This window comes from Gallus gallus, chromosome 7 (genome assembly GCF_016699485.2).
Source record: "Gallus gallus isolate bGalGal1 chromosome 7, bGalGal1.mat.broiler.GRCg7b, whole genome shotgun sequence".
NCBI lineage: Eukaryota > Metazoa > Chordata > Aves > Galliformes > Phasianidae > Gallus > Gallus gallus.
Genome location: NC_052538.1, coordinates 23,072,198 through 23,098,760, shown reverse-complemented (window position 1 = coordinate 23,098,760; position 26,563 = coordinate 23,072,198). Strand labels below are relative to the sequence as shown.

General features: G+C 46.1%; 2 protein-coding genes across 5 annotated transcripts in view; one reads left to right on the top strand and one right to left on the bottom strand.

Annotated features, from left to right (window-relative positions):
* Positions 1–901: 901 nt before the first annotated feature.
* The window catches only part of MARCH4 (membrane associated ring-CH-type finger 4), an 85,070-nt gene continuing 59,408 nt past the window's right edge, over positions 902–26,563 (bottom strand). For both annotated transcript variants that reach the window (XM_015289862.4, XM_040703878.2), the window contains 2 exons: positions 25,583–25,775; positions 902–6,997 (listed from right to left, as the gene is read on the bottom strand). In XM_015289862.4, coding sequence (XP_015145348.1) covers positions 6,636–6,997; positions 25,583–25,775 — 555 coding nt within the window. In that variant the 3' untranslated portion in view covers positions 902–6,635. The remainder of the gene's footprint in view (positions 6,998–25,582; positions 25,776–26,563) is intronic.
* Positions 1,861–26,563, top strand: LOC107053887. Of its 3 annotated transcripts, none has more exons than XR_001467651.3 (3): positions 1,861–8,632; positions 11,116–11,252; positions 14,002–19,995. XR_001467651.3 is itself a non-coding variant. In XM_040703879.2 (3 exons), the coding sequence occupies exon 3, from the start codon at positions 24,390–24,392 to the stop codon at positions 25,434–25,436; it is 1,047 nt and encodes a 348-aa protein (XP_040559813.1). In that variant the 5' UTR covers positions 1,861–8,632; positions 11,116–11,252; positions 22,976–24,389; the 3' UTR covers positions 25,437–26,563. The 3 variants fall into 3 exon arrangements, 2 of the variants coding, with proteins under 2 accessions (XP_040559813.1, XP_040559815.1); XM_040703879.2 differs by lacking the exon at positions 14,002–19,995 and adding an exon at positions 22,976–26,563; XM_040703881.1 differs by lacking the exons at positions 1,861–8,632; positions 11,116–11,252; positions 14,002–19,995 and adding exons at positions 20,036–22,812; positions 22,976–26,563.

Below are 26,563 nucleotides of genomic sequence, written 5' to 3'. Positions count from 1 at the left end.
TTTCAAAGCTGTTACAAACTGACAGATGCTCCTGCTGCCCTGTAGAGACTTGCTAACAGTAGCCTTCTCCTTGTTGGGAAAAGCTTTCTTCTTGACCACTTGCTAGTGATCGCATTGGTAACTGCACAAATGCTTGAACTTCCCGTCGCATTTGAGCCTGCAGTCAACAGCTCACATGGTGTGGATGTGGTAGCAAACAGCATGTCATCTTGCCTTAGAGAGGTGCAAGAGGCTGGCTATCTCAAACAGAGAGAACCTGTGGTTCTCTGTAGAAGGCTGCAATCTAGGAAGGCTCCTTCTTGATGATGAGCAGACCCAATCACATAGACTTTCATTTAGCAAGCAAGGAATTAATTGTAACTAATTGTGTGCGTTAGAGCCACATCTTGATGCATAACACAAAGAAGCTCTTCTCTGTTATTTAATTGTTTAAGTCTTGGGTATTTTTTTTTTAATCCAGCCTGCTTGGGAAAAAAAAAAAAAAGATAATAACAGGAAGTAAATAAGCAAGGAAGAATTTGGCTTGGAAAACTGTACCTGTCCTTGTACCTGTTTGGATATCTATCTCTTGTCAAATGTTTTTTGATGGTAGGTCCTTGTGCTTTTGCATCGTTGTGCTTGTTTGAGTATGGCTCAGATAAGTTTGAGGAGACTTCAGTTTCCCATAGCTGGAGCTAAGTGTCTGTTTTCCACATACTTCTGCATTAATTAAATGCTATACAGTAATGAGTATGAACCAGAAAGGCAGGCCAGAGATCACATAAAAGCATTTCACTCTTCTGTCTTCTCTTTGCCTGAAGTCAAATCATATGTAGTACTTTCCACACAGTAGCTCCCTAGCTCCTGTCAAGACTTATTCAGTGCAGTTATACATTCTTTCAGGTTTGTTTGTTTTCCTCTCTTTTCTTTTTTTTTTCTCCAGGAAAACATTTATAAATATATATGTATATATGTACATATATTTTATCTTGTGATTCCAAATCTGGAAAAGAAAACATCATTCTTTCATCAAAGGAGAAATTCACCCACTGACCTGGAGGTAATTTGAATAATGAACTAAGCTAGTTTTGATGTTTGTGTCAACAGCACAGAAGTGTCAGATTCAGTTCTCCTTACATCCAAAATGATAGATGTGAGATCAAAGTGCCTTCAGTAACGTCAGCGTGTCAGGCTCATGTTATTGAGGGAAATCTTCCTAGAGCTATTAGCTCTGCTGTCATACGAAAGCCAACTGATATCTTCACTATACCCCCATCCATGTGGAAAGGAGGTGAAGGTCAACACAACGAGTTCCTTCACTTGTTTCTTCTCTTGGGATTCCAATATGTCATTGTCTGTCAATGAAATGAATTTGCCTATCTGAATACATGACAGATGTAGCAAGACTGAAACTGGTCAGTGAGGAATTCTATGCCGGTGTCTGCTCAGGAGATCTGCAGTGTTGGAGGTCAGGGGTGGCAAAGAGGATGGCGAATCTGTTAGCGCAAGAATGAGGAGAAGGTTAGGATATCCTAAGGCAACTGTACTGCTGACTCGCATCAATTACTGCAGCAATTTTGCCTCTAAGTCCTTGACTGACAGCAAGGGAAAGGAGTCTTCTTGCTTTGAGTTCTCACAAGGAGGTGTGCAGGAGCCCTGGTAGATAAGCCATGGGTTGGAAGATGGTTGCTCTCACACTGATGAGTAGCAGCGTGATGTTTAGTCAAAGTAAACATTTTTCTTTAGAGGAAAACAAAGAGAAGCAGCTTGAATGACTGACCACTGGATGTGGGCAGGGGATGGTCTTCCAAACTGGAAAGTCTTCAGAATTGTCCACCTACAATGTCTGCAGGTCTTGGCTCTGATGTTTTACTACTGCCAGATGCAAGGGCTTTGAGCACTGTTATGGAATTGGCAGACGTGAGCAGTATTTGCCTGTCTCCCCAACTAAAAATGCCAGTATCCAATGACTCAACTCTCTGCAGCTGATTTGCTCTTTCCTTGGGTCACCCATTATGGCAAGGTAGGACATGAACTTCTTCAGCACCTTGCTTGGGAATCCACATCAGGGAGCACACCTGACTTACTCAGAAAATATCTCATTACTTCTGACATTTTAAATCAGAAACCAAGTGTTAGCTGAGCATAAGAGTTCTGATAGTCTTCTATGGCAACCATTAATTGGCAAATATACATTGAAGCGGACCAACTGACTTTGATAGAATCTGACTATTGATATAGAATCTTAATGAACACTGTTTTCTGATCACCTTGGTCCATATGCTTGAGCCATTGCAGGCACAGATGATAAGAATCTTAATTTGGCAGTGGATATTTAGCAAGAAAGTGAATGGCAAGAACGGAAGAGCTGTGGAAGCTGGAGGCCAGCACTGATGTAGTAGGCAAGAACAGCAGTAACAAGTGACACAGAGCAAAACACCTCTGAAAACCATAACCAGAAAAGCATTACCAGAAATACCTGTCAAAACTGACGTGAAATTGGGGAACTAGCAGAAATCACAAGAATGAGCAGGACCACACACACAATTTTTGATGATGGCTGAACACAGTCCCCCACATTGACCGCCACCAGACAGCATTGGAGGACCACAAAGCCCAAGAACTGAGGGTTGTCCACAGTGATAGGACCTGGAATTTTTCTCCAGCTGGGAGAAACAGCTGCCAAATTCAGCAAATTTTGTTGGTGGAGCTGAGGTGGCTGCTCTGTAAGAAAATACAGATAACATTTCTGTAGAAACCCAGCAGACAACTGGAGAAAAGATGCGGGGAAAAAGAGAGACCTTCTGCAACACAGGTCTGGCTCCAATACACAATGCGTTTTGCATGTCTCGGGAGCGTACTATCTCTATTTGCACATTTTAAAGTCCTGCATAGTAGCACAAATGGGATGGCATGAGGAGGTTGTAGGAGTCGAGAGAACTGTGCTATGGAAGGAAGAGACCCTCATCAGTATTTCTGCCATTAATACTTTGGGGAGGAAAGAAAAGAGAAAATCCCAAACCCAAAGCCCCACACTAAATATGCACTTGTTCTCTCAGGCTGGCAGCCTCGAAGTTCATAAACTCGGAATTACCTTGTTTGGAATAAACTGTTCTGAAAATAATTTCCAAAGGCTTCACCGAGTTTGCTTTGCTGGTGGCAGCCTTTCGGCTCCAAGCTGGCACGTGTATGAAGCTCTCTGAACAAGTTTTGACATTCCTTTTGCCCCTCTGCCCATCAAGCCAGGTAATGACATGCTTTGTATTGCACAGAACACATACAATTGACAATTTCATAGTGGTGTTTAAATATTAAACAATCTAGACAGGCTTTTGAGTCTTACGCCACTAGGAAAAGGCTCAGACCATACCCATCTTTGAAATTGGGCTGCGGGATCATTTGCACAGTAAGACAGACAGTAAGACTTGTATACATTGCCATGCAACAGAAGAGACCCCAAACCGCCAGCCCTAAGTGGAAAGTTTATTTCTAAGCACAATATATGGAAAAACCAAACCAACAAACCCCACAGATATAGAAAAGGTTGTAGCAAATCCCTGGTCAAGTAGGACTTCATGTCGGTCACTACCCTGCACCTCACAGCTGTTTAAAATGTCATGCAATGGAGGAGAGGGCACTCGGAGGACACCCTCTGCTTCGGATCGAGGCAGATCTCCAAGCAGGAGAGGGCCCGTGGTTCTCCTGCTGAGCAATTCGGACTGTAACCAGCAAACAGGCAGCGCTGCTCACCCCCACCACGCGCCTCGCGACTCCCTGTGGCACTTCAGCAGGCTTTACCAACGTGGATTCTCACAACACCCCTGTGAGGTAGGTACGTATTGTTATTCCCCCTCTGTGTGGATGGGGGACTGAGCCAAACAGCCCAAGGCTACAGAGTTGGTGGCAGAGCTGGAGTGACAGTACGCAGAGTCCTGTGTGCTCGGATCGCTAAGTCACACCACTCTCGCACGGCAAATTGTGCTTCTGACCTGATAAGCTTTTAGACTTTTACCAAATTAAAGGAATTTGAATTCTCTATTTTAAATGAGGGGAGGACAGGGAGGGAAGCAACATGTTGTCTGACAGCCTTCTGTTCATTGGTGTACGTCTTCCCCTTTCCAAAACCACCACCATTACCCGTCTCTTGGAACGAGCACAGTTTCCAGGACAGGCATGGGGGTGAGGCTGCTGTGTTTGCTTCCTTTGACAAAGTTTCTCTCTACTGTGGATCAGAAGTACTTCTTCCAGAGACTGTTCACTGCAATACTGTCATTCTGGGGTAGCTGCTTTTAGAGATGATCAGAAGTGCCCCTTCCTCTCCGTCCTCCCACTAATGTCCTTTCCCTCACCTCAGTCAAAAGCACTCTTTGCTGGACAGTAAGATTGGTCAGATAAAGGTACGGTGGCCTCAGAAACCATGCTGTTCACATCTGTCCTCACCACGTCAGCTTTCTTGGCTGGTGTTTCACCTCCTAAATTCTCTGCTAGAGCAGTACCTGCTCCGTTGCCTTCTGATATTCAAAGGGACACTGTCAAGTAATCTGGATGAAAAACATGACCCTGCCTTAAGATGCTATCCTCCATCTCCAGCATTGCAGAATGGCTGGTAGTTCAAACCTGGGGGCTAAATTTGATGTTTCCCTCCATGCAGAAACACTCAACCTATGATAGCCTCACTGCAGTGGGGGCTGGTGGCCCGCATTTGCCATGGCCACGTTAAAAGCTGTGGGAGGTGTTGGTGCAATGACAACAGGCAGTTGGACACAGCCACTGCGTGCTGCTGCTCAGCACTTCTGCAGAATGGACATGGTTTGGCTGAAGTCATGGTAGTTTTTGGGAGGGCTGGGTTCAGGCTTGATCACTGCAGGCTCACTGTTTTTGGACTCCTGAGCTTCTGCTGCTCAATGAACTGATCTCTCTGGTTTTAGGCTTTCTACTCTGATGCCTGCTTTGTGGAAGCTGCATCAGCAAAAGAACTCAACCTCACAGAGCTGGGAGATACACTCCATGGAGTGAGGGCAGTGAGCAGGAAATTGCAAACATGGATCTCTTCCTGTTGCAGATGAAAGGTGGAGGACAGGGATGGTAAAAGGAATGAGGCGAGTAGAGAGAATACTACATGCCAAATGGAAAAGAACAGTATCAGTAGGGAAAGAAGTTTTATTTCCAAGATTGTAAGAGAATATTACAAACAATGGAGAGTAAAAAAAGCTCAAACTCTAAAAACTATTTAAAAAGTACTTGACAGTGTCCCTTTAATATCCACAAATGATTCAGCCATTGTGCATTGAAAGAGAATGTTCCTGAAGAGCAACAAGTACCTTCGTGGATATATCCCAGAGAAGGAGACTTATTAGAAGTGTTATATATTCGATCAGCAACTGTGCTCCCTCTTCAGACTAACTCTCTGTTGAACGATTGAATGGAATAGACTCGGTAACAAACAAACTGGATGTGAAAGGTTCAGCCTACAAGACTGAGACTGTTACAAATTGAGCAGCAGGGATAAAGACGCTGGGGAAAAAAAAATAGTATTTCTCAAACGTATGAGTATGTGAATCAGCAAGGTAGCAGAAACCCACAGAGATGGGTCAGCTTTTTGTGACTGCAGTAAAATGGAAGGAAATTAACCTGGGATGCCTGCATGGAAAAACGGTGTGTATGAATGGGGAAGATCTGGATGCTGGATTTGGGGTTATGAAGGCATAAATCACACCAGTACTTGTGCTTGAAACACCTGCGGAGCATTTGTACAAAATCTGCCACAAATGTCTACACGTCGAATAAAGGTCATGGAACGCCCTCCCTCCCCCCCTCCCAACTCCACCCTCACAAACCCTTTCGTCAGGAACATGATGAGAAATCACGATTTTTGTTTTGGTGAAATTTGGGTACGCCTGGGCTTTGTTGCATTTTCTTGGCGAGATGATTCAACGGTCGGTTGTTTTGTGTTTTTGTTTTTGTTTTGTTTTGTTTTTCCCATAAATCACTACTGAAAAATCCCCAGCCATTTCACTTCAGATATCCTATGGGAAATCGATCAAGGTTCCAGAATGACTCATGAACAAAACGACTCATAGCCCTGGTTAATCACAGTCTGGAAAAAAAAAAAAATTACTCCAAATATTTCATTCCCTTCCTTGTTTATATAAATCTCACACTTGCGTGCGTGTGTGTGTGTGTGTGTGTAGGGCGGGTGTGTACAGAGCATCACCTATTCCAGGTAATAGGATTTGTAAGACATGCTAAACCGTCTGTTCCTCTGCTTCCCCAGAACTCTGCCTACTCAGTTTTTAGTCTGTATTGCACTTGTTTTGTTGGTTTTTTTTTCTTTTTGTGATTTGTGTGGTTGTTTTTTTTTTTCTTTTTTTTCTTTTTTTTTTTCCCTTTTTTTTTTTTTTTAACTGGCTGGAAAACATTACCCTTTTTAGCATGAGTGTGCAGCTCTCCCTCCACCTGCTTTCTCCTCAGCTGGCCAGGTGCCGCCTCTTATATCTTGTGCAGTTACCAAAAAAAAAAAACCACAACCAAAAGAAGGAACAGAAGAAGAAAAAAAGAACAAAAGGGAAGAGAAAGAAAAAGGCACACCATGCTCCTCTGCGTTACGAGTTCTGCGTCTCCTCCGCTCTGCGTTAAGGCCTCCTGAATTCCTCGGCTCAGACCGTCGTGACCCTCATGACGAGCTCTCTGTTACTACTAGACTGACTCCTCTGTTCGTGAGGCCTCAGGTGGCTGAGTATATGCAGGATGGTGTAAGCACAGTGGTGGTCAGAGAGGGTGCCTGTGGCATGGCCGGCGGCCCGGGCCCCGCTGTCGGCCGGAGCGGAGTTAGTGGCTGTACCACCAGTGGAGGACGAGTGGGTGGTTTGGGAGGAGGGACGCTGATTTGTCCTGGTCCCTGTTTTTTGTTCCTCCATGTCCTTTGTTTTGTCATAGTTCAGCACTTTCCACTGCTGATTGACCGCCTGCCACCGTTTAAAAATCCGGTAAACCGAGGGCCCTTCGTGTATTATTAGACCTGGAGGGAAGGGGGAAAGAATTAAACATAGAATAGAGACAAAATTTCAGAAGAACCGTAAGCTACCCCAGCATCGAGCCCTCCAGCTGGCTGGTCTGCTCAGCTCTACCTCAGCTTATCCAGTGATAAATCATGGAATCATAGAGTCGAGCTGGAAGGGACCCTTAAAGGCCATCTGGTACAATGCCCTACAATGAACAGGGGTGCCTACAGCTCCATCGGTGCTCAGAGCCCATCCAGCCTGACCTGGAGTGTCTGCAGGGATGGGGCTTCCACCACATCTCTGGGCAACCTGTGCCAGTGCCTCACTGCCCTTACTGCAAAAAACTTTTCTCTTATATTCAGTCTAAATCTCCTCTTTTTCAGTTTGAAACCATTTCCCCTTGTGCTCCTGCTCTGCTGGATCCCTTTCCCCCTGAATTAAAAGGATTACAACTTCATCTCAGCAATCAATAAACAGGTCTTAAATGCAGCAGAGTGAGTTATGCTCTTACAGCAGAACAGTATCTGTTTACCAATAAATGCCTGAGGTTTATCTATCACCGAGCTGGTTTTGCATGCTGCATAGGCATGATTCACTGTGTGTTTGGAGGGTATGTAACTGCAGCTGACGTCCTGGTGACGTCTGCTGCACCAACGTCACTGCGAGCTCAGAGCACATCTCCCCACGCGCACTGCAGCGGATCAGACACGCGCACAGAGGCCAGGGACAGCAGTCAAACACAAGAAGGGGCTGGCTACACCTGTAAATGGTTTGTCATCCTCAGCAAACATTTGCTCATTGGCAAAGCAGGTACCTTGTCAGACCTCATTGCTTCCAAGGACAGAAAACAACACACTTGGAACAAAAGAGCTTACGTAGTTTCTGCTGTGAGTATGCAGAGAATGCATATGTCCTGTTACCCATCTGTATGCATCAGAACTGGTATCTGGGGGATGGCAAGTGGGCTTTAGGACACTTGGCTTCTCTGCATTTGAAAGAGAATGAGCAGCTCAGGCCCTTCCACCAGGAGTTAGCTCGTCTCCCCGAGCTCCACCATCCTCCCCACAGCAAGAGGGCTGGAAGGATGAGATAATGCTAGAAGTTGTTTAGAAGATGACATTATGTGACTATTAAGCATCGATACCATTGACGTTACCAAGCTTTGGCTATAGCCTTTGAATGCAATGCAAGCAGCAGTGCCTACAACAGTGTTGTTCTTACCCACTGAGGCTGAACGAAGCTTCTCATCTAGACTGGCTTAGTTGATGCACTGTAATATAGTTAATAAGCTTTACTGGAGAGTGGGATTTATGCACTGTGAGAGGTCTCTGTGTCCTTGGTTTGCAGCCATCTATCTGATAGGAAAGTGTCCTTGTGTAACTGAAGCCAGACCAGCAGGTAGAGCATGTACTATTTGAGTTAGCACATGGATAACTTCATTCCTCTCAACAGTGATGGCTTCACTATCCTTGGTCACCATCAACATTACCAGAAATGTTTATATTAAGAGCAGCTCTTTTTCCTACCTGTTCCAGGAGTACAATTACAAGAGCAAAGAACAGAAGACCTACAAGATGCAAGAAGCAAAACCATATCAAAATGAGGAGGCTGCCTTGTCCAGCGAGGGGTGATGATATTCACAACAGAATACAGTAAGTGGTCTACTGTTATCCCTGATGAATCGAATGTTGGGGCTTTACCCTCCATCCAACTTTCCCATACTGTTTCTGATGACAGCCAACTACTAAGTAAACCAGTTCTATACAAAAAAAACCAACGTATCTGAACGTCATCTTACCCTTAGGGCTGACCTCCCTTTTACCCACTGATGGTGTGCAGATGCCTAATTTCTCAGGGCACGCATCTGACTTTACAAACTCTAAATTCTAGGTTTACTACCATCTGAGTTTCTAGGTTTTCTGATTCTAAACACAACTAGAAGCCCTACTGACTTGATCACAAATTAGCTTCAGGGGGACTCACATTCATCTTAATGTAGTGCTGAGCTTGTTTACTGGCTGTAGAAGTAATTACATGAGTTAATTTAAGTATTCAAATCTAGCTATTTTGGGACATGGAAAATAGATGGGAAGTGAAATGGTCTAAAAATATGGGAGAGATCCTTATTCTGGTTCTCATAAACCACTGAGATTGCACAGGTGTAATCCTGTAATGATGCCAGTTTTTCAAAATGAAATAATATGATGTCATAACAACAGCAACAGCAAAAAGTGTTTTTTCCTGTCCAGTTCGGAACATGGTTGAGAATTCTGACATCTTCTGATCAAACCATAACCATAAAAAGCAGGACTTTGGGAAAGCCTGCAGATCCAGCCAAGGAGACGGCTTTGAAGCAGGGCTGAAGTGGATTGGTCCATGACAAGGGACATTAGACACATATTTAAATGAGCCGTCTGATGTGTAATGAATGAAATTCCACTCTGATCAATGACAGAGCCAGTATTTCTCTGAGACCACTTTAAGCCTTGGATAAAAGAACCAAAATCAAATATTTTCTCCTTGGCTGTAGAACATCCTCCATAGAATCAAATCCATTCTCCAAAGTATTAAACACTGAGCCAGGACTGTAAATCTATTCTTAATTACCTTATCACAAATATTTAATGCGCAGGCTGATTCAAGAGGGCTGTTTATAAAATTCTTGTTTGTTTGCCTTCTAATTATAAATGTTTATGATCTTATGCAATTAGCTGTGTGATGCTGATGGATGGGTTGCTGAGTCAACTGAGCACCTGTTTTCTTAGATAATTTTGGTTTCCAAATATTTATGAAAGTACAAAATAACTTGTTTTCCTCTGTATTTGCGGGGCTCTAAATTACTTATTGATTTCCCAGTGTCAAGCTCAGGAAGCTGTAAAATTAAAAAGGAACCAAGCAGAGGGGTAGGCAGGGAGGCGGAAGTAACGGTGATTCATTTGCAACAGTGAATGCCAAGATTAAGCAAGAGTCCATCACTTCATATCAACTTGCAGGATGCTTAACACTTGAAACAAATTTGGTCTGCCTGAGTTAAATTAGGTTTGGAATTCCTACGTTCAGCTGTGTGTACCCCCTTCCAGAAACACTTCCCCCTCGAGATTCATTCTGGTTAAGAGAGCTGAATCTTTGCAATTAAAGGCCAGAGAAAAGTGGAAAATCCTTCAGGAAGAACTGTGTTCAACTGGAGGCATCCAGCTGGAAGCAATTATTCTGTGTATTCTGGTATTCTGAGCCAAATCCTCTATATGTGGGGAAGGCAGCAAGTTGGTGTCAACTCCTCTCTTTGTGAACTCCTCTCCTTTCAACTCAGAAATATCTCTGTGAGAATTTCAGATGGATTCCAGTAGTGGCCTAATCCTTTTCCACTCCTCCCAAGTTTATCTTTCCCTCTTCTGCTCCACAAAATCTGTTCTCAACATATCCTATGTGAAAGACATCCTCTTCAGAAAGAAAATCTGTGTGAGTTTCACAGAAATCTGTGCCACTCCAGATTGTTGCCAGGTCCATGAAATCCCTTTTTGCAGTGTTGGTGAAATGAAGCTCCTAGAGAACGTGGGCGCTGAAGATGAGTTCTTCTCGTTTTGTTTACTCATGCAGAGACCTGACTGGACCAGTATCAGAGGAGATTCCTTGAATTGAAAATTGCTGAATGTCAGGGGAAGTAATCAGGGAACTTATCATATCTGCTTGTCTTGCTTATATGATTTTACTCTTATGTCTGTTTGTTTCCATGATGGGGGCACAGTAGTGTGCCAGACTGAGCTTTGGTCATGCTTAAAACATACTAAACTCGACAGTATGCAAAGGATACTATATTTATCTCTTTTTGCTATATTCACTCTCTTATATATTAGACTTTCTTGCTCTTCCTTTTATGACTTTTATTACTCATGAGTCCATGCAGAGTCAGACCATGGGCAGCTCTGAGGAGCTCTGTAGTGTCTAGGCAGGAAGATCATTTGAAGTTGGGCAGGCAAGGACTGTGCCAGTGCAGTTGCATACACATGTCCCAAGCAGCTGGGGAAGCAAGCTGACAACTGTTAACTCTGGGAAGGACTTAACTCTTCCATTTATCCACCAACCTCACTCTCATTCTCTTCCCAGAACAAATATATTTGTACTATTTCTTTTCCAGGTGATCAAGCTGCAGTCTGCCACAGAGCTAGCGCTGCTGAAAGCTGTTCACGTTCCACATTCTACTGATTTGCACAGCTACGCCTGAGCTTCTTCACACCTAAGCTGCAGGAATCGAGAAGAAGAGCATGACCGAGGGTGAGTCTCATGGCCCAGATAAGGCTGATATCACTGTAGGGTTTCTCTGAGCCTTGCAATACCTGCCCGCACCACACTGTGATCCACAAGGGCAGTAAGGCAAATATTCATACTGCCAAGGGAGGACACAGAAGCTGTATGCAAGGAGCCCTTTGTCTTCTGGGTTTAGTTGGGACAGAGGTGCATTGCCATTGGTGAGCCAGTGAGAAGGCTCAAGAGAAGCCCTCGGTAGCCAGGATGGCTGTTGGCAGAGCATGGGCAAAAAACAGATATAAAAGGACCCAAATTTGAGCCTCCAGATGGGTAAGAGCGGATCAGCTGAGGTACCACCATCCTGTGAGATTAACCCAAGAGGCTGCATGTCTTCAATTTACAGCAGCTTTGGAGCAGCAGCTTCCCAGAAATGACAAGCAGTCACCTTGCGCCCACTGTCAGCTCTACCACCAAGCGATCTTTTCTCCAGGACCTCCAGCCTCTAATTAACCTTCCTCTCATCCCAACACTTGCCATGCATTTTCTTGAAACAGACAGGTAAATTCTTGGGGCAGAAACGGTTTCTCCCATTTGCCACTAAAGAAACCATGAAAACAAGGCCTTTACTGACAGTGAGTGGTACTTTGCCCTTGTGCTGTCACTAACATTATCTACAGGAACAAAAATCACAATCTGTCCTAGCCAGTTACTCTGTCCTGCTTCTCATAAAGCCCCTGCCCTGTTATCTGAGCTGTCATCTCTTGTTTCCACCTTCAGCAGCTCTTCAACCCTTCAGTTTCCTTTCCAAATGCAGTTTCACCTCAGCCAGACAGCTGCCATGCTTTTGCCTGTTTCTGATGCTTTCCTTGCCGACTGTCAGGGGAAGATTATGGCAGCTGTGATCAAAGTTAAATATTTGCATCCACAGCAGTGATGGCTCAGGCCAAGGCCAGCCAATCCTCTTGGGAGATAGGGCTTTCATTGCTGGACTTTCCCCCTATTGACATCACTGCATACACAGACCCTTCTTTCCCTTCCTGTGAATTCTTTCATCTTTTGTGGCAATTTCAAATTCCCCCACTTCACTTATTTCCTTGTATTAATCTCATCCTATATGCTCCATCCTTACCCTCCTTTTATCTTAATCTAATAGCAGAAAAGTGGCTGTACTAGTTCAGAGAAGAGGTCTGCCTGTCACGGCATCCCACCTCCAGCAGTAGCTGACAGTACAGGAAGCCAGGACAGTACAACATAGCAAGGAGAGGGATTTTTCACTGATGGGTTCTGCACACTGTGTGGACATGTCTAGCCACAGATGGTCTCTTTAGAATCATAGAATCATATGAGCGGGAAGGGACCCTTAAAGGCCATTGGGTCCCACTCCCTGCAATGAACAGGGAGACCTACAGCTCCACCTCAGGTGCTCAGAGCCCCTCCAGCCTGACCTTGAGTGTCTCCAGGGATGGGGCATCTGCCCCTGGGCAACCTGTGCCAGTGCCTCACCAACCTTCTTGTAGAAAACTTCTTCCTTATATCCCGCCTAAATCTCCCCTTTTAGTTTGAAACCATTTTCCCTTGTTCTATCACAACAGGCCATAGGTTTCTAGTGTACTACACTGAAGTGTACTGACTTCTGCTCAGAGCTCTGCTTTTGCTCAGGTAAGGCTGACCCTACACACCCCAAATTCTCACAGTCTCTCTGAGATTGCTGCATTCCAAAAGACACTTTAGAAATAACCATGAATCTCTGCCTCATGTCAACCTCATATCTCATAAGACACAAGAGATGAGTCACCAAGCTCCCAGCGTTCCCTCCAGTCCATAGTATTTTTCAGTGCATTCCCCTGTGCTTTAGCCCTCATCAGTGATGCAAGAGAGTCCTTGGTGATAAACCTGGAAAAACAAAAAAAAAGCCAGAGGGACCTTTCCCTGGAAATATGGGCTGGGAAAGGGGCATCTGGTGTCTGGCACCTCCTCAAGGTCCCTTCTAGCTGAATCTGACAAGTTCTTTAAACAACACAACATCTTTAAATCCTCCAGGGCCGAGACTCAAGGCTGCAGAGCTGTCCTCAACAGGCACCAGTGAAGTGGATGAACCAGGGAGTGGGTAGATTTATAACTGAAAGTAATGTCGTGGCATCAGTGGGACGCTGCACTTGGGCTGATTTGGGAGGGAAGAAGTGACTATCGAGTGGGGAATCAGGAAATTCTCTCCCTCTCCTCACTCCTGTTCATCATCCCCAGAATCTCTTCAGTTTGACACCCTCTTTCTGTAAGCAAGGTCCCAGAGAGTGCAATCCCCAGAGCAGAGGTGCAGTGTCAGAACTGCAACGCTGCCCTCCTTGCAGTACCCCAACGAAACACACTGATGTGTGGTCACGGCGTTGCTGTTTCTGGCACTGTGACTGCCTGGCCCAGCTTGTGTTAAGGGTGTTGTTTTCTCCTTCCCAAGGATAGCACTTTGCACTTCTCTTTATCAAATTGCATCTTGTTGATCTCTCCAGTTTGGCAAGATCATTTCAAAGTCTGATCTGATCCTCCAGAGTGCTTGTGGCCTTTCCAAGCTTGGTGTCATCCGCAGATTTTATAACAGCACTTCCTGTTTCATTATCAAAGCCATTAATAGAAATAATGAAGAGAGCAGAGTCCAAAACATTCCTACTTGAAATGTGCTTCCAGTACACCACTGACAACAACTACAAAAGCAGTTTTTCAATTGGTTGTACATCTGCTTTTTAGTTACATAATCTAAACCACGTTGCACTGTTTTCTTTAGGGGAACCTGAAGGCAAAGCATCAAAAGCATTGCTCAAGCCATGGGATGTCAAACCGACTGCTCCCTCCTCAGCCGCCAGGATGGCGACCCTCCCAAATCAGAGGTGGTTATACTCTCATGCTCATCAACTGGTCAGTTAATGATTTTTCCTAGTATCTTTCTATGAATCAGTTAAACTCCTTTGCCCTTCATTTCCTTGATCTGCCGTTCAAACCTTCTGCAATGACAGAGATTATATTCAAAGCCAGGTACTCTGCCTGCATTTCCCCAGCTGCCTGGCACCTCCTGTGTCCTCCCTGAGTTCGCGATGATAAAATGCTCACGGGTCAGGGATTGCTCCTGCGGCTTCCTCTGAAGTTCATTAAAATGTGCTGACAAGGACACAGCTAACTTGTCTAAATATTTTTGAGTCTGTTCTTTTCTGATTCTGCCCTGGGCTCCTTTCTCCTCATTAAAATTATTTTAGTTAAGTTTTGAAGACTGAAACAAAGGCAACATTTAATGCTTGGCCTTTTTTTTCCCTCCCCCATCAAGTATTATTTGAGCTCTTACACTTGCTTTAACATAACCTTACAGACCCATTTCTTGTTGCCTTCTCTCTCCCTGCATGGTCATCCTGGGGCTCGGGTCTGACTGCTCCCCATGGCTGTGTGATTCCTGGAGACCTGTCATTAATTGCAGGCTCTTCTTTCTGCCTTTTTGTGATTGCAGCTTCTGATTTTGGGTCCTCAAAGAGCTCCTGATGCAGCCTCAGTGCTCTCTTCCCACGCTTCTGAGCTTTCCCCTGCACAGGCACAGTTTGCTGTTGTGCCTTTAGTATCATCCCTTTTGGCAACCGTGAGCTGTTCGCAGCTCTTTTATCCTTCTGATTCTCTTCCCAAGACTTACTCCCTGCTCTGCTCCCCTGAGGCTGCTGCTGCTGCTGCTTTTCTGGAGTCCATTATCCTCACATCATACATTTCTTGAGTTCAGGAACACTTTCATCGCACACTCCCTTTTCGTACAAACTACTGCTACGTTCAGATTTTCAGGGATTCTTTGCTCTCAGGAAAACTCAAATATGAAGGATAGACTCCTTCCTAACTCTCATCTCTGTTTTCCAAAATATAATTTCTTTTCTACACCATGTTTCCAGTGCTTAGTGGGTAGTCTGCCCTGCATACACGAGGGCAGTGGATGACCTGAGTCCTCTGTGCCATCCTTAAGACATTTCTAATTGTTGGGAGGCACCAGAGAAGTGAGCAGAATGCTTTTAGTCCACAGGATATCTAGCAAAGGTCTGCCCTGAATGCTGATACAAGGAGGCTGTGCAAGCTGGGAAATGTCCAGCATTGAAAGATACACAGCATACACTGAAAACGTATTCATAAAGATTAGAGCTCGAGTGAATGCTTAGCAGCATATGGAAAAAAATAATTAGCTGATTATAATCAGGCGTTTTCTTATCAATCATTCTCCACGCACATTTTTTAATACCTCGAGAGATGATTAAATATGTGCAAGGCTGAGCTGTGCTTTGGCCAAGCAGAACTGGGATGGCTGTGTGGCTGGGCCCTGTTCGCTGCTGTTGACCATAGAATCGTTTGAGTTGGAAGGGACCTTTAAAGGCCATCTAGTTCAACACCCCTGCAGTGCACAGGGACACCTACAGCTGCATCAGGGCACTCAGAGCTTGGTCCAGCATGACCTTGGGATCAGTGGATGATGTGTGCCATCACAGAGCCCATGGGTCTGGGGAAGACAAAACACTCTTTCTTCTCCCCATCACCCTTAGATGTATTTTCTGTAATGCATTTTGCATTATCCATTTGCACAATGGGATTGCACTGACAGGCAGCTTTCACACCGTTCTGTGTCTCACACTTGGCTCTCCTGGGGTCACATGGGCCACAGCTCTGGCAAAACTGAAGCTGAGCCCCTCCAGTGTATGCAGGCAAGCTGCTCTGAGCTCTCTTGGTGAGGTACTTTGTGAAGGTGTGGACTATTCCCTTTCAGACCATTAACAGCACAAGTAGGCCCCCAAGCCCTCTGTTGCTGATGAACCAGCAAACTTTGGCTTAGTAGAGCTTGGCTCCTCTCATGCAAGCTGGGCTTGAAGGACAGCTCTGCCTTAACGCTTCCTCAGCCCCAGATGGGCCACAATCCCCTGTAATGGTAGTAGAAGCCCTTCTGCTTCCCTCCTCTGCTCCATCTGGCAGAGCAACAGGAGCAGGAGCCTCATCTGAGCTATGTCCCAAGGTCTGCACAGCCATTAGCACCCACTCTCGGAATCAGCAGGATTCCTGCCGGCTGGAAGAGGGATCAATGTGCCAGTGTCTCATAATGTCACCACAGTTGCTATGGCATTGGTAGGAGGTGGATCACTTAATCCACTGGGATGAATGGAGAGGACAGGTAGAGACTTTCTGTCATAGGGCTGATGGGAGCTGGTATGGTATAAGTGCAGTGTACAGCTTTTATGGCTACCAGGCAGATGCCAGCTCCTCTGAGGGCTGCTGCCTCCATCTGCAGCCATGTCCTCTGCCCAGCCATGTGTTCCTCCACAACACATGGGCATAGCCATGTTGGGCTGAGCTGGTAAGGCCCCAAATGAGGAAATGTAAGGAGCTGATATCAAGTGTCCGAGGGACAGGAAATTCCTTTCCATTTAGCACTCCCACATGGTTTGTTTGCAGCGGGAAAACAGCATCAGTTGTCTGCAGGATGCCACTTGTGATAGAGCTGGCCCTGGGAACCACACAGAGCAGTACCATCGCTCTAGAAATGCCACAGTATTTTCAGCTCTACGTATACAATCTACCCTCCATGACTTTCTCCCGCCCTGCCCACATGTACTCCCTGCCTCAGAACCTGGACAAAACAAACAAAACAAGAACTAACAGCAAAAACGAGTAAAGTAAACCTCTAAGTAATCCTCGCTCAGGAAACAGTCAAGCCATAAACAAAAGCACTCCTGCAAGCTCAGCTGGCTGCGGACAGCTACAGCAAAATGGATGTTGTGCCCTTAAGGGCCCTTGTACTCCTGTGGTATTTAATTCGTAGCACACGATAAAGCAGAAGATTAAAGGGCAGTTTCTAGCTATACAGGCAGCAAAAAAATGGAGACTCTTCTTGGAAAAGGCAAATAAATAAATAAGGAGTGGAACTCCACGGGCAGAATGCTCTTGGTTCTGAATCATACGCCTCCACCATTCCTCATTATTCCATTGTGAGTCTACCTGTAACTGTGCAGGTACAGGGCTTAGAGGCATTGCCCATATACCCCCTAGCTCTCTTCAAGACTCTCCTTGCTTCACAGCGAGGATTGTATGAATCCTGTTGGTGTGTTTTTTCTCCCCACATTTACAATGGAGAGGACTGTAGCACCCCACACCTTGATAGGACATTGTGCACAAGAGGTGCATGGCAGCAGTTGTGTGCACGGCAGATGCTATTGGATCTTTAAAAGAAGGGAACACTTCAAACTGGATTGAGAAGAGCATTGGCCAGGTGCACACCCTGGTCTATTGGTGACTCTGTGGGTCCCCTTTACATCTTCAGGACGTTCTCTGACAGAAGTCCAGGGAGGTGGGTATTGCTTTTGTTGCCACAGCAGTCAGCCCTCCGGGTAAGGGTTCTAAACCTCCCTATCCTATAACTAATACTGCTTTGACTAAGGTGCTGCTTTTGTAGTCATGCTATATCCTTAGATAATCCTGGGACATTTCTCTAAAGGCAAAGCTGGGCAACAGCATTGTTTTGTGTAGAGCTTTGAAATCTGGCATCATACCAGCTTGAAGCAAGACTTGAAAAGTCACGCTGTCCCCCAGGATGGAAGTATATGTATATGTTTTCAGACAGATGAGAATGTTTCATTTGGACTTGTTTTTTTTTAATGTATTCCAATTCTGATGCTGAATTTAAAATACTCAGTGTGAGCAGTCATCTCTAAATGCTAAATCAAAATGCTTTGTTTGGTAATGATCAAAATATGACATTTGCTTATTGAAGGTAGAGCTAATGTCTCTCTGTTTTTATTAGGAAATGAAATTCTGCAAGGGAAAATGGGGATAGCTTCACAGAATTTTTCATTTTCTGAGGGCTGCAGGTCCTGTCTGAGCCTAACCCCTTGGGATTGCTTCTGCCACCAAAGCACTCTTCCGCTAACTGTGCAGAACTAAGGAAGGAAATCGGAGCCAGGAGGCCAAGGGCCATGTTTATCATTTCTGATCCATCGCTATCCAGGATCAGATCTTGACCTGAAACCACCCATGCTCCTGTTTCAGTTCCTGCTCACGGAATTGATGTGTATGGGTCTGAAGGATGGCTGTCCTTAGGAGAAGAATTGATCGGTCACTGCTATAAGAAGTGATTCCAGGGCTGGGTTAATGTGCCTTCATGTTGATCTCTTCTTACCTCTTCCTCTGGCTTTCTCCATCCTAACTATACACCGCAATTTATGCAGCTGTGTGGAGGTTATGCCAGCTGCTTACAGGGGAATCTCCTGCTATGACAGGCGGGTGAGTGCTCCTGCATCTGCCTGTGGATGGGAGCTGAACCCAGTGACAAAGGCTCTCCATACCAACAGAGGATCCAGTGACAGGGAAGCCACGTTCTGATTATAACGTATGAGAAGACGCAGTTCACAAGGCAGAAGGATTTCTTCTCCCCCTTAGAAAATGTTAATTATGTTGCCCTCGCTAAATGCTAAACACATTGATCCACTGGAGCAGAGAGCACCATATGGTTATTCATGACAAAATACATCTCCAGAGCCCTATTGCAACAGTGGGAAACTGTATGGAGCTGGATGTGGCAAAGGATTTTGGGGCTGAAAGAACGTACGTAAAAGGCCTGGGTTCTGCTCTGGTGGTGCTGTAAGCCCAGGCCCACCCTGTAAGAAGGGAGAGAGAGGGAGAAAAGGGAGAAAAAAGCTGCCATTGCTGTGCTGGAATTCAGAATGCAAGTTGAGCTCCTGCAGCAATGCCCGCTGGTGAGAGCAGCACACACATACGCACGCTGGCTGGCCCACTCTGCTCTTATTGAATAATCAATGCAGCATTAGATAAAAATAGGTCCCATCTTTCAGGAACGGAGGGGTGGCATGGCTTGGCTTTGCTGAGCATCCACTGTTCCTGGACAGGGGCCAAGAAGCCGGTGGGCAGCTCAGCTGAGCAGCCTTGCTGCTCGTGCTGCTGGCTCAGGTACAGGGCCCTGAGTGAGTGGTGGCAAGGGACAGTCCCTGCCCATCTGGATTGAGAGCCTCACAACACATCCTGCAGGGAATGCTCCTGCCTCCACAGCTGATAAATCAGTGATTTACTGAGAGACTTTTAGGGCATGCACATTTTGGCCAAATGTATGCAAACCAAGATTCACGGTATGAAAAAATGAGCCTGTCTTTTTCCGTATTGCCTTGTCTGTTGACAGGGCATGGCTCTGGTCACTCCACTTAGCTCTTTGTAGCTCATGGAAAACTGCTCTACAGTGAGCAGGGAGGTGTCTAACAGCCTAACACCCCCCTTCAGTCAGATTAACACGCTAAGCTGGACTGTTCATCCTGTCCCCCTCTTGGGACTGTCCTTGTGCCTCCTGGCCTGCTGGCTCCATTCTGAATGTTAGTTCAGAGAGACCTCTTAGACTGCAGGGACATTTTAGCTACATCTGCTTCTAAAGAGACCTCTTGGAACTGACTAATCTGGGATCACGCTCCCAGATTGTCCTGCACCTGTTTGCAGGCAAACTGGTCAAAAAGTACGTGAACAGCATGACAAGCTGTGCATTAAGCTGACGGGCATGGAAGACTTCTGAATACTCTTATGGGATTCTTACAGGTGTGCTGATGGTATACGTTTGCTTCTGGGTTGGCCTCAGGTTTATCCTCTGAAGACATTTCATAGAATCACAGCATCGTTTGGGTTGGAAGGGACCCTTAAAGGTCACCTAGTCCAACCTGCTGCAATGACCAGGAACACCTACAGCTCCATCAGCTGCTCAGAGCCCCTCCAGCCTGACCTTGAGTGTTTCCAGGGACGGTGCTTCCACCACATCTCTGGGCAACCTCCTCCAGCCCCTCACCACCCTTACTGTAAAAAACATCTTCCTTATATCTAATCTAAATCTCCTCTCTTTTAGTTTGAAACCATTTACCCTTGATCTCTTACTACAGACTCTGCTTGAAGAGTCTGTCCCCTTTTTTCTTGTAACTCCCCTTCTAGATATTGAAAGGCCTTTCTCAGGTCTTCCTGGAGCCTTCTCTTCTCCAGGCTGAACTTGTCTTCTCTGTTTTGTGCTCCACATATAGAGTGTCATCAAGAACATGTGGGCTTGTTGCTTTCCCAGGACTTATTCCCTGCTGCTGTAGCAATTCCTTCTACGTTCTTTGGGAAACTTTGCAGACCTGAATGAAAGCATCTACCTTTGAGAATCAGATCATGTATACAGATGAAGACTAAGACTCTGAAGGCACTTAACTTCTCTCAGTTTCTCTTTCTTTTGTTGGGACATAGGCTCCTAAATCCTTTGAATGCTCAGGGCCCAAGTAACCTGGCTAGAAAACACTCCGAGGCTTCCTCAGCCTGGCATTTCCTTTAGGAAGCAAAGCTCATTTAAAACAAAACCACATTAGTCTTGGCAGGAAGCTTGAATTGTGACCGTCTCAAGGAAGCTCCATTAATTACTGCTCCCATTGCTCTATGAAAGATCAAATGCTGTGGATCAGTTTTAATTGGCTATTGATTTCTTATGTTATTACCTACGGTTGTGCTGAGATGCCGTCAGACATATTGGATGCTTTTGATTATTCTTGCTGGCAGCTGGGATTAAAAACAGCGGGCACACACTTCCTGATCTGTAATGGATTGCCATGGTGTGCCAACAAAAATCGTTGGCAGGATGAATGGTCCTGCTCTGCCTGTCTCTTGTGCTATTGAGCTGCAGTGCAGCTATGTAGTGAAGGCAAATATCCTCAGGGACTGGCTGCCAAGGAAAGCGAAGGAAAAGCTTCAAAGAACATGAGGATTTAGTGCCTACAAAAGTGAGCGACTGTCAGCAGCAAGGCAGGGTGAGTCAGAGTGCAAGGAGTGGCTGAGCATGGACAAAGCATCAGCCCCACCAGACAGCAACCCAAGGAAAGGCAGATCAGGTTGCTTCTGCATCGCCGGGGATAAGCCCCCGACAGGTCAATCACGGGGATGCCATGTGTGCAAAAACAAGTGGGACTGTGCACATACACACTGACAGTGCTGCACACAACAGCCTGCTTATGTCCTTTCTGAGCTGCATTTCTCCCTTGGAGCAGGCTTGGTGATTTCCTAAGCCTAGGCTGTGACATGCTCTCATTAGCTGGCAGTTACTCCTTGTTTAACAGGAGATTGTTTCCTGTCCTCCTGACCGCAAATGACACTTTAATCTACAAACACCGACTTTCTCTAATTGCACCTTGACAGAACGAGAGACAAACCCCTCCTTCCCCCTCCAAGGACTGTCATTTAATTAACAGGCAGGTATCTCTCAGGATTTACAGCCCAGCTCTAAGCTGCCAATCTCTCTACTCGGTAGCTCAGGCTCACTCCACTTATCTTTACATTTCAATACCTGCATTTCTGCTAATCCCTCTTTAGGCCAGATCTCTGGATTTACCTCGCAGAGACCTGTGGGGAGAGCAGTTAATCAAATGAACTGTCCCCACCTCGCTTCTCATTCACCTCCTGGCCACGGATCTCAAGGCTCTTACGTTGTAGATGGCTCCATAGCAGAGCCATACACTGGCACCCTTGCCAGATTCTGGTTTAATTCAGCTCTCACGTCTGTCCTGTAGACATGAAGAGATGTAGCACACATAAAAGAGAGAGAGAGATCAGAGTGAAAGACATTAGGGCTGGCTGGATATCAAGAAGCATTTAGTCTGTTCCTCCTTCACAAACTGGGACCATCTCTCTGCAACCTGTTCTTGACATATGTTTTTCTAACAGGTTCTTTAAAATTTCCAGTATTGGAGACTCCTGCAAATTCCAAGCAATCCTTTCCAGAGCGCCCTGCCCTCCTGTTAGATATCTGAGAACAAAGGGGAGAACAATGCTGAAAGACCATCTTGCACATCTTGCCCGGGTGGATACAACTTCTGGCACACAGGGCTACGCCATCTGTCTTGCGGGTTTTGAGGAGCAGATTCATTTTATTTTGGTTGTGTTTTTGTTTCTGTTGGTGGGTGCAGGGGGAGCAAATGGTGTCTGTCCATTAAGCTCTTTGCTGAGCATGTTGGGATCTAGCAGAGTTCAAAGAAAGCTTGTGTATTACTGCATGTGAGTGCCTGAGTCAAACCCTTTGAATTTGGGTGCATGGCTCAGTAGTCTCTGGGTTAATGCTTTCTTTTAAAAGCTCAGTTTCGAACAGATCAGACAGTTTCAGAGCATGTGCATGCAGCTCAAGTGAGGATAATAGTTACCCAATGATCAGTGTGAATCCCAATTTCCATGTGCCGATTTTTCTCCTGGACAAAAGTCAGTCAATGACTACTCAATGGACTTGAGGAATGGAAGAACAAACAAAGTGGACACAGGCAGGAAGTGCCAAGGAACTCTGCTTCAGCACATCCACTCGTGGAAATCATAGAATCAGAGTTGAGTTGGAAGGAACCATTAAAGGCCATCTAGCCTAACTTCCCTGCAATGACCAGGGACACCTGCAGCTGGATCAGGTTGCTCAGAGCCTACCTTGCCTTTCAAACCTCTGCTCCTCTGCCAGTGAAAGCAAAACTCGGGATCAAACTGATGGAAGGAGCAATTGGAATACACACAATCAGTGTAGGCCCTACAGAATAGCATCTGCAAGGTAAGGCTGTGCAGCCAATTACCATACAGTACACAGTGTGAGTGTTATGTTAACTGAAAAAAGACCCAAACAAATCTAGCAGGACTGAGTGCATCTAATGTCCTGCTCTTTCCCCATCACTGAGCATTTCTTAATGCCTTATTTTTTTTATACCTGTCCACAGGCTGGAAAGCAAAAGGAGAAGAGGGCTGGGCTGTGGAGGAGGAGTTACAAAAATGCACAGACTGCGCCCTGGTATTTCTAGAACTGTTGTCACTACAATTATCCATGAGAGGTTTTATCCTGAACTTGCAGAAGTGGAAATAAAGCCTGGGGAGGAGTAACACCAGGCTTCAGGCAGTCAGGAGCAGAACTCTGAGTCTCTGGAGCCAGTTTTGCCCAGCTGTGATCAAAGACATTGCATGGGGCTGTGAGGCCTGGGAGAAGGATAAAAGATGGGAAGTAGCCTCTCTGCACTGAGGAACTCACTGTGAGTCTTCCAGAGAGCTGCTATTGCTGCATCCATCACAGTCAAGGAAAGCTGCAATGAACGAAGAGTTCGTAGAATCATGGACTTGTTTGAGTTGGAAGGGACCCTTAAAGGCCATCTGGTCCAATCCCCCTGCAATGAGCAGGAACACCTACAGCTCCATCAGTGCTCAGAGCTCCTCCAGCCTGACCTTGAGTGTTTACAAAGATGGGGCATCCACCACATCTCTGGTCAACCTGTGCCAGTGCTTCACTACCCTCATTGTAAAAAATGTCTTCCTTATATCCAGTCTAAATCAATTAAGCAGCTGGGATCGCAAAGGATACAACACAAGCACATTTTAACACCGGTGCTGACTGCATGCACATATCAGCTTTTCTAGAGAAATGTATGAAATGTATTACAAAAAGCTCTCATGGTTCAAAACGTCATCTCTCCTGGCTGATCATGGGTGGGCTGCCTGAAAGCGCAGCAGACATGCTGCACACAACACGACTGGAGCCAGCCGTGGGTGGGCACTGCTCTGAGGTGCTGGGCAAGAGAAAACATACACATCAAGGCACTGCATTGTAGTGCTTCCCACTTGCTTTTGAGTTTGTGGGAAAAACAGCATGTCTGGCCCACCAAGGCTGCCAGCTGTGCAGGGAGGGCTGCGAGGCAAGGGGCTGCTCTCAGACACAGCTCTGAAGTATTCCTGGGAATGGGATGGCCCCTTGCTCTCTGGCTGGAAAAATCAAAGCTCACAGCTTGGGGCAGTATGCTTAGTGGTGACATCAGTAAAGATGCAAAGGGATATTTTTTACCCCCCAGAGAAGGTGGAGAGGAGAAATAAAGGCCAGATCCTTCAAAATAAATAAATAAATAAAAGAAGAAGCAGCAAAACCCCTCAAATCTGAATCTGTCTGCCCAGCTCCCTTTCAGTTCCTAGCTGGCATAGCTTGTTCTCTGCCATGTGGGAGGATTTAGCATCTATTGACAGATGAGCTAATCAGTTCCCCTCAGCTCTTGAAGCTTTATCAAAGCCAGTTAATCATATTACTGACGTCTGCCCATGCCAAGGATCTCCACTTCTGTCCTCTGACAACAAGGTGACACGCGTGCATGCCACATGCACAGAGATCACTTTTTTCCACTCCCAATCACACCAACAAGAGAATGTCACCAGGGCTGCTGTGCCAGCACGAGGGAGCTGTCTGTCTCAATTTCACCCTCCTTGGCCACTTCTTGTTGCTGTAGATCTGTGGCAGCTCACGGTGGAGCAGACCAGGCTCACGTCTTGTCAGCACAGAGATGGCAACAGTGGGAAGAACTGGTCTGGATTTTGTCTGTCCTGTCCTGGAAGGATGCTGATGCCTATCTGAACCCAGACCAGGGCGTGCTGCTCATACCTCTCTCCATGAGGCCTGGTTTGTGTTACTTCCCTCTCTCTATTTCACCAACTGCAATACAGACTGTACTGCTCTTTCTGAGGGCTGACCTGGGGGCTGTTCTCCTTTCCTCAGGAATGGTTCTACTCACACGTACACTAATCCACCAAGCCAAGAGTACTGTCTTGTCCTATTTTTTTTTCTGGGAAACTCATTCTGCGTTTATACCAGTAATGGAAGAAACCAGGTATGAGAAACCTTCTGGAATGCTCTTTGCTTTCAGGCAATGTCACTTGAATTCACGTTATCTGGTGGCCTGTGCTTGGGTGAAATTGATCAGGAGTATGCTTGGAGATGGCTGGCATTTATTTGACTGTTTTGGTAACTACCGCTGTTTCATAGCCTGGCTGGTGAGTGCCTCTGCCCACAGGCATTGTCAGCCATGTCCCCTCACTCAGGCTGCCTGCGGGGGCAGAGACCTTGCTCTGAATCCACCACCCTCCCACAGCTCCCTGCACAGCCATGCATGTGGAGAGAGTGTGGTGCTGCAAGGTACAAACCAGAGCATGCCATGGTCAAACACAGGGCAGTCCCTGCATCAGCTATTGCAGAAAAGCAGGAGTTTCCTCCCCAGTGTTAATCAATACTTGCCGGCCTCCCCCAGACCTCCCTGCCCTCTTCTTGCTTTGAAGAGAGATTTGTTTCCCTCTGGGCTTGCTGCAGGTCCCTCTGCCAGCCCAGCCAAGGAGATTCTCCAGGGCTGCAGAGACTGGCAGAGATCACTGTAGAAAAGGTGTCAAAAAAGGCAAAGAAGGGGAAGAACAGAGGAGGTTCAACCTGAGAACAGAGCTCTCCACACCATCTCCCACTCCTCTCTGCAGGTGAGTGGGCGGTCGGCAACCCCGGCCATGTGCTTTGAGATGCATTCACCCACCTATACAGACAATGTCCATGAAGCCATACATTCCATAGCAGATCTGGAAGAGCAGGTCCTGGCGCTGCCATTTGGCTGAAGGACTGAAGGTCGACCAGATGAGCCACGAGATACTGGCGATGAGGAAGAGGGAACCCAGGATGGCCGCTGCTATCTGAACCTTCTCAATGACTGTCAGGGAGATGGCCTGCCACTGCAAGGGATGGCAAGAGGGAGAGGAGGAGAGACAAGGGAAGGGAGGAGAGAAAAAGAGAGAAAGTAATTAAATGATGGACATTGCAATTTTGCTTCATTGCGGTGGTTCATGGAGATCCCAAAGATCACCTATGCCTTATATGTGCACCCTACACACAGATACTTTTACCTGGTCCACCTCTTGTCTGGAGCAAGGCAGTTGTCTGAGAGCGCATGGCCCCGTGTTTCCTGACAGCACTGCTGAAGAAGAAAAGTGGGAGGAATCCTATAGCTCGCCAAGAAAGCACAAAGACCTGGGGGAGGCAGGAAGGACTGGTATAATGACCCTGATAATAACATCCCCAGAACCTGGCCATCACAAGCCAGGACTCTGCCTCAAATGGAGGCCAGGCAGCAGCCTTGGTGAAGGCAGCCTTTTACCATGAGATTTGTGTCTCAGACAGCCATGTTGTGCCTTGGAGGTCTCCTGTGAGCAGGCCCCGTGCTGCTTGGTGAGACGTGACAGGATCACAGCAGCAGGTAAGATCTCATGGAAGCAATGCACACCCCACAGAATGTTACCAACAATGCAAGTTGCTGCTGCCAGGACTCCCTGCCTTTAGGTGATGACATGTTCAGGCTGTTTCCTAAGGTAAATGGCAATGCTTCTTCCTCAGAGGAAGAAAAAAATAGTACTAACTCCCCCAAATCCACTTGCTTTGTCAAATAGCTTTGTATAAGCTACATTATAAATATCCAAAGCCCGAACTCCTCTCTGTCATCCAGAATAAAACCTCCTTACTCAGA